Raw genomic sequence first — 13,344 nt, forward strand, 5'->3', positions numbered from 1 at the left:
AAAGTAAGCTTCAAATATAACATCCCAATCATGCTGAATTCACTGAACCCTGGTTTTTGACGTGCAACTTACTCCAAAATGAAGTATATCAAGTATACGCCCTTTACTCCACTGCTCCTAACTCTACCCATCATTTTCATTAACTGACCCAGAAGCCTTAAATTACACACTGCAGTTTTCACTTTTCCTTGATTCCACAAAATTGTAAGAGAATTCAGCTACAAGCCTTCTTTCCAGTTTAATTCCCAACTCAATGGAAATGTGGTAATACATGCATGAGACTTTTGTTTAAAAAGACAATGTAGACCAAAAAAAGATGCGACACATCACTTTTTTTTTTTCAGGCGGAACATGAATTAAAATAGGTATGAAGACTTAACAATATAAATTAATCTGCTGAGAAAAGATCAGACAGGGTTCATAAATAGTGTGTTTCACAAAGCAAGCATATAAAGCACAACAAGGTACCTTTGATGATGACACACGAAGGCTGGGATTCATCAGGTCTTCACCATAAGCTCTTGCACACGTTCCTAAGTTAGAAGCCTGCCCAATGTCAGCTCCTTTTACAGTCAGTAGAGAAAACAGACATTTTTAGAGGGCACTGCAGCCCAACCAAGAGGTCTACCTGCTAACCAGCAAAGGGAGATTATAGCATGAATATGCATGCACAGCATGTAAGCTTCTAAATCATGTACCACCTTTGAAAATAAAAATTAGGTCGAATGAACACAGAACTAATTCTAAATTAGTTTTAGTACTAAATTATTGGCTGACCCTAGTAGCAACTTCATTGTTACAACCAAAAATTTGTGTTTATTCTGACATAGAACGACCTGTCTTGCACTTTTCACCCTCTGTGTAATTTAAAGGCTTGAGATATTGATCACTAAATTATAGAAAAATAAACGGTTTCTCCTGAATAAAGTAAATCAAGAATTAATATAGTAATGAGGTCACATTTTGATAAATCACACAATTACAATTTACTGCCTCTAACAAAATGTCTCACAAAAGCTTAGGAAATCCCTGTGCTTTATAGGCTGCTCATTAATTCTCTGGAGTTCGTGTTAATGTCACCGTAATAAAACATCCCTTTAATCCAAACCAACAGCAAAACAGGCTCACCTCCTGTTTTCATTGGGAACTGTTAAGGCATTCTGCAGGTGTGGGAGGTGATGACAACTCTTCTCTTTAAAAGAAATTAAAGTAATCGACTCTTTCAAAAGGAGGGGGGTTGTCAAAACCAGCCTGGGTCAGATCAACAAACTCTGAATGCTCTGCATACTCAGACTAATTTTAAGCCTGAAAAATAAAACAGTTGCCTTCTATGGAGTCATGTTTATTCCTAATGATTACAGTCTTTTTTACTACAGCTTGTTTGCCCTTTGTGTTATTCCAGCAAATAAAAGAGAAACTTCTGAGATGCAGTAGCTGGGATCTACAGTGTTTTTGCAGGTAGCACACAGCCTCTCTTAACCCTTTTTTAAATCATCTAAAAATAAAGGGAAGTCTTTCAATACCTCAGCCAGTGAAGCAATTTGGAGTAAAGGTATTGTATCTCCAGGAAACTGCAGAGACTGCCTAGCACAGCTGCCTAGCCACACTTACTGTGAATTTCCATTGACTTCAGTGGGAACATGAATGGCATTAACAACTAGCTGTGAATGTGATCTGTAAACATGCCTACCTCTCCTTGATTTTGACCAGAGTTTTGTGAGCACATTTTTCTCTTGGTATTCTACACCTTTATTTTTAGCTGAACATCAAAACTGAGATAGGATGAAATCAGAAATATTAAGGAAATATTATTTATTTAAGAAAGAAAATATTAAGGAAGAATAATCTATTTTCAAAAAAACACGTGTTATGAAGTACATTCTAAAAAAATATGAAGTTATTCAAGGCTCTTAACAATAAAACAGATGCTTCTAAAAAACTTGGTCAGCACGTACAGACAGCCATCTTATTGCCAGCAAATCCTACAGCCCTCCCGAGACCTGCGCAACCTACACAGTCTGCAAAGGACACTGGACACGCCACTCCGAATGCAGGCAGCATTAAAATCGTGCTGCCAGAGACTACTCCAGGCCAAATCCTGCCTGGGAGACTCCAGGGGGACTACCCTAAGTGACACTACAGCCCATAAGGGATTTGGCTGGAAAGTTAATTACAGCCCCTCTGTCTTCTGCGGAATGAGCGAGGTACGACCAGTCCCAGATTAGCACTCCCAGAAGACGAGTCGGTAGCACATCCCCTGCGATGTTTGATGGGAAAGCCGGAATGTCCTCACAAGCTCTGAAAGAAAATCTGTTCCCTGGTGCTCGAAGGAAAGAGAAGATCCAAATGTATAAGAGGTTCAACCACGTATTAGTCTGCATTTTCTTTTATATATCCCTACCCAGACACCAGCAGCTGCCCCGCTTTGCACTCTCGGTTTGGCGCCGAGGGTCCTCTTGTTACCCTGCTGCCCGAAGAGCAGCTCGCCTTAAAGAGGGTTGCAAACGTAAGCCATGCGAGAAGGACAGAAACTGAACCACGGCTGACCGAAAAATGCGACAGCATAATGCGGTCAGCACACACAGCATCTCCTGTACTCCTGATACAAAGTAGTTTGCTTATATCCACCTATTTACAGCCCCTACCTTTATGCGATGCAGCTGGATGAATATGAACTTGGCGCACTTGCATTTACCAATGACTAGCCCCATATCCTTCAACACCTCCCTTCAGAAAGGGAATGCTAAACGAGTGGCCATTGATAAAAACTGGACTCTGCTTAAACCTCGAGCATGCAAAAATTAGGTCTGCTCTCTAATATCTAGATTTAATAACAAGCTCTTGTCATATACAATTTGTATTAATGCTGTGCAAAATTGGGAAATAGTAACAGGGGCCAGCGAATTGCTCACAAGATTTTTACTTGCAAATCCCAAGCGTAAGGAAGAGAAGCTTTAGAAAAACAAGTGCAATTAATCGTAAGTGATAAAATTGGAACGGCTGCATCTGATGACATCACCGTAACCAAGAGACGAGCTGCATGCTTTCTGACATCACCACTGCTAAAACACCCTGCTGCCGACCTGAGCGCTGCATTCGCCCATCTGAAGCAGGGCTGCCCATGAGACCCACAGGTGATACCGAGTGGGGTCCCCCCTCCTGGGCTCCCACGCTAAGGCGGCACAGCAGATTCCTGCCCACGCTGGGCTGAAATCACGGCAGCCTCCCGCGAGTTTATTTCTTCTTGCTGCTGCTGTTTCTTTTTTTTCAAAGAGCAGCGCTTGCTCGCGGTTCTCTGGAATGGCTGCAGAGTCATTTAAATTACAATCATTTTAAAAATATTAAAAAATTGGGTTTGTGCAGCAGGGAAATACAAACATTACAGCCAACAATTTTTTCCCCTGTGAATTCGTCAGCTTTACTAATCACAATTTGTTATCACAGAAAGTATTAGCACACATGGCTGGTGCCACAGTTGGATGAGGGAGCACTTCAATGACAGAAAAAAACCTAGGTACGGTTTCTGTACTAGCAGACGGATCTTGGATTTCCCCATTCATTAATATACAGTAGAGGCATGTTTTTCACTTCTTTTTTAGTCACCCTTTAATTATGTTTTTGCAGGAGGAAACAGCTCCAGCACTGCAGGGCTGGACTCTGAGAAACCGGGAGCCTAATGTTGGGCGACTTTGGGGAGGCCAGTACAGGAGCTGCAATTTGGGAAGTCAAGCAGCTGATTTAGGCTCGGTGCCAGCACTGACCCACCCAACCCATTTCCTCACTGTGCCAAGCAGGGTCTTTGATAAAGTGACGGGTCCAAGGATTAATGTAGCTGAGCTGCACCTCATAAAATTGACTGAAGTCACACCCGCAGGGTCCTGCAAATGCTCCGAGTCACAACTGTGCTGCTCACCTCATGCGCAGTGTGCTCCTGCCTCACCAGCTCACAACGTTTTGGTGTTGTTTGAAACTTGAAAAGCCCAAAGTATGTCATTTTCTAGAAAATCAGATGTTTCACTCAACTACAAATAAACCTTTTCCTTTTGTTCTAAGTATTTTTAAAGTTGCTTGTGGGGAGAAGGATGAACAATAACATCATTAACATTGAAAAAAACCTTCTAAATTAAATGCTGCTTTGAAAAAACATGAAAGATTTTGTTTCCAAACCACCATTCTGATATTTTCAGGACTTCTGTTTCCTTTTCGCTAGTACGAACAATTTGATGAAAATGTCACAAATTTACAGATCATTTTGTTGCCACAAAATCTGTATTTTTATCCATCCTCTCTCCCCTCCATTTGATGCAAAAGTAATGTTCAGAGCCTGTACCTGTAATACATGTAACCAGTCAATTAATAAGCCTTATTTTGAGGATTTCTTCACAAAACTAAACACTGAAAAATAACCACTATAAAAATTTTAGTAACTTATTTTAAAAAGCAGGAGTTGAGAGAAATTTTTGTCTGCAATTGTTTCAAATAAACAGAAAAAAAACAACTCAGGAATCTTGAAATTATGAGAATGTTTTGGTTTTGCGTTCAAAATAAAGCAGTAATGGAGGGGACTGATCTCGCACCACCGAAATCAATGGTACGAATGAGTCAGAAGTGACAGCATCCCTAAATAAGTGGCTGAACATTAACCGTGGAGGAACTGTTTTTGGCATTAATCAATTCTAAATATATTTCATTGCTATTAAAGAATACAAATACATTATGCTCAAAATGAGGTTAGTTATGGTATTAAAAAAAGCCTCAAGAAATCAGCATCCATTGGGTGTTTGTTCAACAGAACATCAGACATCCAAAGCAAGAGCCTACTTCCTCTTCCAGGAGTAGTCAGTATTCTCCTGCACCTGAATCAAGGCAAAATATTGTTTAGTTTGTCCCAGAAATAATCTGCGCTTTACTATCAATTGTCCTCTGTTTTCCCTTGGTGCATCATCAACTTCCCACAATCTTTTTCTCCTCGCTTTATCTCACCTTGCCGTCTGCCATCTTCCATCAACTTTGCCAATTTTTGGCAAGCACAGGGACAAAATTGTATTTTCTCAGGTTATCAAAGCTACTGCAAAACGTTTTGATCACTAACAGTCTAGGTTCATACAACATCTTCTACACCTAACCACTGATATAGTTTCATTCAAGTATTCCTCTGCCTTAACCATCTAGTCCCCACCGACTCAAAGTGAGGTTATCTGCATGGAACAGCTGCCTCAGTATAAAACTGTTCAAGTTCAAATATCTTCATCTCCGGGTTTTGCTTCTCCTTATTCAAGGGTTTCTTTTCCATCAGCGATTGCAGGTTCTAATCTCCCATACGGGTGCAGTATCAGCCTAAAGAAATTGCTGCCACAAAAAAAAACAAAATTGTGAAATATTAGACCAAACTCTGTTTGCCATGAACCACAGGGGAAGCACAGGTAGCATGGTGTTCAAGTTTGCAGAGAAGATGGCACATTCTCTGAGTATTTAATGTAGGCTCAGAAACTTTAGGCAGTCTCACGCTTCTGGCATTTAGCATGTCCCTGGGAAGAGCTCAGTGAAGGCTCAGTTCACATCTTCCAAGTGACTAATCCGGGTGTCCAAGATCTGCCAAGACACTTTGTGTGCTTATGCAAGAAACCAGAGTGGCTCATATGGAGTCATTCTGGCTTCCAGCATAGTATCAGGACTTCAAAAAAAATCCTCATAAAGTATATTTACCCCAGCAAAAGATGACGCCTTAACAATTCCTTCCAATTGCTTTGTTCACTAAGGATTTGTTCCAGTTGCTTTGGAAATCTAAAGCACATTTCTAAAATTTTCCTATTTCTCTCATGCATTTTTTTCAAATATTGCACATATAATAGAGATTCATTTTCAAAAATAGCTGATATTCTAAAATTAAAGTTGATTTATATGCTTGCTTAAGATCAAATGCATTCACACAGCACTGCACAGCCATGCAATATGCATGATTATGCAATTTATGCATGTATGTGCAGTATTCAATTTACTCAGTACAAAGCCTCTTTACTCAGTACAGAGTCTTTACTGATGCTCTGCTGACACTCTCCTGATTTATTTTGTTACCAACTTGCTTACTAAGTGAACAGAAACATTCTTTTTGTTTTTGCAGCAGCTCACTAGATAATTCAGGTATCATCACTGCATGTTCACCAGGCTTCTAGAAGCATCAGCTCTCTCTCTGTGGGCCATAAACGTATGAGCCACAGCACATATTTCATTTATACTTATATATATTTAAAAATAAACTCCATGACACTCAGGGTATCTTGTAGGAACAGATTACGTTCAGGAATAACAACTTCTTAGCCTGCTGTGAAAAAAGAAAAAATAACTATATGTATGTGAGTGTCTGTGAATGTCTGTATCATTTTTTAATAATACATGATGATAATTCAGGTCCTGATCCTGCAAGCGTTAATCACACAAAATATCCTTATTCCCGTTGTTGGCCTGGGAACCAAGCGTGGATGCTCAGAGTGAGCGAGGATCCCCCCTCAGGTACCAGCTGCTGGATCAGCCTCGTATTTCCTGCCAAGGCTGGTACAAGGCTCCACTTCTTTTACTTCACAGCTTAAAAAAGCTCACATAGAAATATAAACAGTGCTACCTTTTACTACACAGTAGAAGAAAGGGCACGTTATTAAGAAGAAAACACCTCTAATGCAACCATTAGCATAATATGTAGGTGCTTAGCCTCTGTAACAAAGAAGCAGGGATGTTATCAGTGCCTTTACAATTATTTCAAAGGAGCACAACCATAACTAGGCACAGGGTCTGGCTCGTTGCCCTTCCTAAAAAGACCCTGAGTTTCTCTCATGTGCCACTGCAGACAGCAAAAGCTGCAGTAGCTCTCCACTTTTGGAGAAAAGCTCAGCAACTCACAGAATGAAACTGAGGATTGAAATAAAACAATGAATTTGCTCGGGTTCAAACCCTGGTTAATCCTCTGCAAAACCCCAGCATTTTCAGCATCCCCCACTAAAGATTGCTAGGACTCATCACATTCCCTGACATGTGATTTGGACATTACCACATGTGGCATTTTCATCTATAGGGCTCCCTTTGTGAGGGACAGAGCACATTCTAGGAAATGCTTGACATTCGCTGTAGCTTTTACGTGGATGCAATCCATAGGAAATTTTCTTTTCTGCAGTTTGTTACCGGTCATTGATATACAGTTGGATTCTCTTTTGCTTGGGCCCAATGATAAACCCTTTCTCACATCACTGACACCGACAGGAGAAGCAGCGTGTCTCTAGGAAGAGCCACAGCCCCATCTCAGACTGCACAGAGTGCTCTTTTTGTCCCCGTTTCAGCTGGCTTGACAGAGGTGCCAAATAAATAAGCTGTAGCGACTGTGCCCGACAGTAACAGAAAGTCACAATAGTAATTGCCTATCATTCTAGCGTGCAAATCACGTAGTGGCAATAGATTAATTCTTAGCTTCAGGATCAGCTCTCATATTGAGATGGCAACATACCGCAAAGAAATTTTTCAAATTTCTCTAAAATTCCTATATTTTTCATTTCAAGACAATGCTTTGCCACCCTGCCTTCCTCTTCTGTCTTCCTTATGTCCAGTATCCTATAATCTCTAAGTTTTATCAGTAGCCCTAACGCAGGCAGTAAAAACCTAAGTCCCTTGAGGATGCGAAGCAAGGTTACGTTCAGGTCGTAAAGCAGAACACTAAGCACTAACTGTACAGACCAAATCCCCAGAGACCCACGGAAGCCACATCTCCGCCTAAAAATCACGGACTTGCAGACCTGGTCTGTGACCTACCGAGGGAAATGTGAAGACATGACTGCAGGTGGCTTACGGTTGGGCCTCAGGTACTGAGCAGCTTTCAAGATGAAGCCTTTTCACATCTAGGCATAAGTGACACCGTCAATTCTGAAATGGGAAACGATGAAAAATGCACGCTCGTAGGCACGAGACAACTGCACGGCGTCAATAACATCCCCTTTTATAAAAAGAGGGTCTCAGACCCCAGCTACAGAAAACCACGTCTCCCGGGACATCAGTGCAAAGGCCGGTAGCGTGCGGCGGTCGCACGGTTTCCGCAGGCAGCCCGGCCACGTTACACAGCTGGCAGAGGCACCTTCATACCTGCTGCTTTTTTCCCCGGACAGTCTGGTTCGTGCCGGGGAAGCGGGGAGGCCAACGCCTTCCCTGTCAGCACATCTGCACCAGGTGCTTGCCTGCAGAGCCGAAGGGAGCGTGTTCGCTCCCGGCGGCGGCTGCTGCTGCATCTCCCGATGTTTCGCGGGGAACGCAGCGCGTCCCTCTCCTTAACAGGGCGCTAAACCCCGCGACGGAGCCAGGCAGACGCGTTGGCGCTGAGCGCGGCCGATCGCCGACAGCCGCTGCCGCAGCCAATATTTTCGGGCCGGCGTCTGCCCGCTGCCGCCGGACCCCGGGCCCAGAGCAGCGGCTCCGCACCGCTCCGCACCGCACCGCACCGCTCCGCGCCGCTCCGCCGCTACCTGCCGCCAGGTGCGGGCATCGCCGGGGGCCGCCGGCCGCCGCCCCCGCTTCTTACCGGGCTCATGCTCGCCGGGGCGGTCGGAGACCTCGATGACCAAGAGCTCCCGGCCCTCGGCGCTGCGCCCCACCGTGTAGATCCTGCTGATGGCGGGGCACTGCAGCCACACGGCCACCAGCGCCTCCCGCAGCTCGGCGTAGCGGTGGTACTCGAAGGAGATGCCCTCCTCGGCGCTCAGCCGCCGCCGCCGGCTGGCGACCCCGGCCGCCGCCCCCGGCCCCGGCTCCGCCGCCCGGCAGGCGGCCAGCACCCCGCAGAGCGCCAGCAGCACCCGCACCGCCATCCCGCCTGCCCGCCGCCGCACAGCTGCCGCCGGCCCCGGCGGGAGAGAGGGAGGGAGGGAGAGAGCGGGGGGCGGGCGGAGGCGAGGGGAGGGACCGGGAGGGACCGGGAGGGGCCGGGAGGGGCCGGCAGGGACCGGCCGCTCCGCCCGTCTCCGCGGCCCGCGGCGGGAGGAGCGAGAGCTCCCCGCGGAGGGCGGAGGCGTGTGCGCGGCCCCGCCGTACCGGAGCCGCAAGGTGCGGGAGAAAGGCACTGAAGCGGTTTTCATCAACCAGTATGCGGGCGAAAAAAAAGAAAAAAAAAAAAAGGCACGTTTTCTACATTGCGTCTTTATCTTGCTCCGTGAAATCCTTTCATCCTGCGCGGCATTCGCGCAGTGCCACCGAGTGCATCACCCGCTGCCAAAAACCTAAATGAGCAGACAGAGCGCTCCGTGAGAGATTCCGATAGTACTATCGCAGAACAACACAAACGTCTTTCATTGACCTCACAAGGAGACCTATAAAACATCATCCATAGGGTTGCTATGCTCATCAGCTATAAGGTAGTTTTGCTGCATCACGGAAAGCGAAGGATAAAGCAAGACTTACTTTCTGATACTGAGAATACTTAGAGAGCACATCCCATTACGTTCAATGGGAATGCTCTTGTGAGGAACCATTCGCAATATAATAATAAATCACAGTCTCTGCTACAGGACTTCCGAAGCCATCTGTGTTTTCAAGCTGGTTTTATGAGCATAGGTGTTTAGACTGCATCGAAACAGCCTGTCAAGGACAACTGATAAAAGCAAAAGGCTAAATGCTAAAGAGCAACTTCCACCTCAGGGTTTTTTTTTATTATTTTTAAAGGACACAAAGCCTCACTGGGAAATTTTGAGAGGTTCAAAATATTGAAAAGTTTTAAAATCACGCATCCAATTCATCCTTCTACAAATAGAATCTTGTCCTCAATAATTTAATACATGTTTTACCCTGCTCTTCTGATCTAAAAGGGTGAGCCCGTATAACATCCCCTTCAATCACCAATTTATACTGAATCAGTTTTCAGGAAGATTTGTTAATAATTCTTTGTGATCCTATGGATGTTTTCCTAAATTACTGATTGTCTAGTTCCGACCAAGAAGAAAAGGGAAATAATGTCTTCTAGGAGAACATCTGCATTGATGCTTGGTGATATACCAACTCAGAAACTCATCCAGCATCTGAAACTCAGACCTGAAAATGCAACTACTATATACAGATACTTATATATTCACCTATACTTGCTAACTTTTAGTGTCCTTTACTGACTGTCCTGGATTATTTGACATGTTTCTTCATAGCAAGAACCAAAGGCCAGCTCACCCAGTCCTTACCCCCCTTCAAAGCCAACTGGGTTCAGAAGCTTCTCTGCCCAGTTTAATTCCAGGGTTACAGGAAAGCAGCCATGTGCAAAGGCACCTTCAGAGCACTTCTTGGAGCCTTCAACTCTCTGTTCTTACTGCTAGAAAACTTGGGGAGAGACCTATCATATCATGTCACATTAGCTCTGGGGTTGTGACAACGCAAATGCAAATTTGCTCTAAGCATTTTGCAAGACTCGGATGTACAGAGGCTCCCTGATACATTGTTTTCTCTTACCAAGATCACTGTTCACATTTAGGATCACAGAAGTGCCATCCCTCTGACTTCTCTCCTCCCCAACAGCATGAATTGTATTACAAATTTGTTTATGACTTCACACCACTTAAGAATTATGTGCAATATGTGCAATGCTCTCAGAGCTCCAGAATGAACTGCAAATAAAGGTAGCTGATGTAGCATTCAAGATTCACATTCTTTATCAGTTTTGTTGGCTACATTCATCACAGGCTAAATATTCCTTGTTTTCTTCATCACTTTCCCTTGCACCTTATACACAAAGGAAACAAATCTGCTGATGCTGTGAACTGAGACTTACAGTATCATTTTCTGGGAGAACTTTCTGATCAGTCAAAAAAATCCTTGTGCAGTGTAGCAACTCTCATTGGCTTCCCTTCAAATTTACTTACCCAAAATACGTCACTAAAAGATACAAGTAGGCTCAGAAATAATCTGATAATTTTAATCTCTTCAAGCAGTGGATTATTATTCCACTACACAAAATTAGTCTCACAGCTAGGTCTGAATGGATTTACATTAATTTCCATACTTATTAACCCTCTACCCCTTAAAAAATTAAGTGAATGAGTACTTATAAAAACACATGCATATACACATCTTGTGTAAAACAGGACATTTGCTATATTGCCAAATATTTCATTTTGAGTTCATATGTACTAATTTCTTTTTAATAAGGGATTAAGAAACAGTGATTAGATTCTCAGAGAGCATAGAAGCATTCGCAGAACTGAGCAGGAGGAATAAATTGATGAGTTCCTTTGTATCCAATCCCTTCTCCTATTATCCATAGTTCAGAGATGACAATTATCATCACAGGCAAAGGCCAAACTTCCTTGTAATATGGAAAAAAGTTTGGCACTTGCCTTAGTCTCAGAGGAATTACTCTAACCCCAAGGGCATCCCCAGCCTATACACAAAACCAGGCTCCGGGGTATGGCCTTGTAAGCTAATAATACTAATTAGAGCAGGGAGTAGAGCTCAAGAGCCCCCTGTCCAGAAAAGCGTCCTGATCAGCAGATTTCAAGTCTGGTTTACCTCTCTCTTATGTCTGTATATGACACCGAATAGTAGATTATATTTTGCTAACAGACGCAGTCTAAATAATTTGGTAATGGTTAAGAAAACTTCATTGACGTTCCCAAAAATACTTATTTATAGACAAATATATATATACACACACACAAACATATATATAATATTCATATATATTTACATATCACTCTATTCTTTTAGCCAAAACAATCTGCTAAATGTGATTCAAATTTTCAAATACTTCTGACTTGCCTGAATCTGTCTTTTTCAGCAAATCATGATTCGCCAGCAAGTATATAAATAAATCTTCCAGAAAACCCTCACAGTCAGAGAGTTCTGCTTACAAGACTTGAGTAACTAACTTTTTTCATTTGTGTGGCAAGACAAGCAGGCTGAGGCAACTACTTTCTTCTATAACCCAAAATGAGAACCCTAATGCTATGTCCATTAGAAACGATAGAAGTACATTAGGAACAACAGAAATCCTAAAAACAATCTATGACGGAGATCAGATGTTTATGTTATTAATAACAAAGTACTGTTAATAATTGTGCCATGGAAATACTCAATAAACTTCTCTAGTTTGTATTTGAAAGAAATGAGAGGGTGCACTATCGCGCAGGAGGAAGAGAGTGTTTTCTAATAATAATAAGCAAGTAGGATGCTGAACATAATGCATAAGGGAGAAGCATGTTGAGATCAGCAAGGCTAAATCACTAGTTGGTCTTTAAGCCCCCCTCTGAGGAGGGCTGTCTTTGGCTTGCTAATATCCAGTTATATTGCATTTTCAAGCCTTGGAAAAATTCTGAAAGACTAGTCAGGGTATTAACACAGCACAACTAGAAAAACCAGAAAAAACACAGAAAAAACAGCTACAGACCATATATGTCCTAAAAGACCAGATAAAAGCTGGTAAGGGTTTCAATTAAGAAATTAATGATAGGAATAGAATAGCTCCAATCTAATTAGAACAGAGAACAGCTAATCTCAGTGTTGACAAATTACCAAGCAAGTAGGTAGAGATAACTTGTGAGCTCTTAGAAGCTTTTACAAAACTTCTCTCAGTGTTGATTATATACGCATACTAAACCTGAAGCTATGGCTTTCAAGACAGAAGCTTCTATTACCAGCCTCCAAAATGTCTTGCACAACTCAGTGGCTCTGTTTCTTGGATGCTTGCAAAACAGGGTTGATATAGAAAGTTGCAGCTTTTCCAGTAGCTTGAGGACAGGCTTAACATAAGACAGGTCAAAGAAAATATAAAAAAAGAAAGAATGAATTTTTAAAAATCCAAATACAGATGGGGCAGTTACGCAGGAGGTTACAGAAAGGGAATAGAAAAAAAACACTCCTTCCAGTTATGTACTGCAAGACTGAATCTTTTATTGCCTCCACCTGTTAGGTGACACCCATGTTACTGAAACTCAACCCTACCCAGTATTTAAGAGCTTACTGTGTTCTTGCTGGGGTGGTGAACATCTTATACATGTAACGATTTTGCGTAGAGCCTCTTTATAGACTGCAACTTAAATTTCATGGAATTATAGAATCATAGAATTGTTTAGGTTGGAAAAGACTTTTAAGATCATCGAGTCCAACCATTAACCTAGCACTGCTAATTCCACTACTAAACCATGTCCTTAAGCACCATGTCTTTTAAATACCTCCAGGGATGGTGACTCAACTACTTTGCTGGGGAGCCTGTTGCAATGCTTGACAACCCTTTTGGTGAAGAAATTTTTCCTAATATCCAAACTAAACCTCCTCTGGTGCAACTTGAGGCCATTTCATTCCATCCTATCACTTGTTACTTGGGAAAAGAGACCGACA

The 13,344-nt window shown here is 42.8% G+C and overlaps 1 protein-coding gene across 1 annotated transcript in view; it reads right to left on the bottom strand.

The window, feature by feature from the left end:
- CPE (carboxypeptidase E) overlaps positions 1-8,867 on the bottom strand; it is a 61,666-nt gene extending 52,799 nt beyond the window's left edge. The window contains exon 1 of the mRNA XM_075028962.1: positions 8,555-8,867. Coding sequence (XP_074885063.1) covers positions 8,555-8,840 — 286 coding nt within the window. The 5' untranslated portion in view covers positions 8,841-8,867. The remainder of the gene's footprint in view (positions 1-8,554) is intronic.
- Positions 8,868-13,344: the final 4,477 nt, after the last annotated feature.

This window comes from Buteo buteo, chromosome 1 (genome assembly GCF_964188355.1).
Source record: "Buteo buteo chromosome 1, bButBut1.hap1.1, whole genome shotgun sequence".
Classification (NCBI taxonomy): Eukaryota; Metazoa; Chordata; class Aves; order Accipitriformes; family Accipitridae; genus Buteo; species Buteo buteo.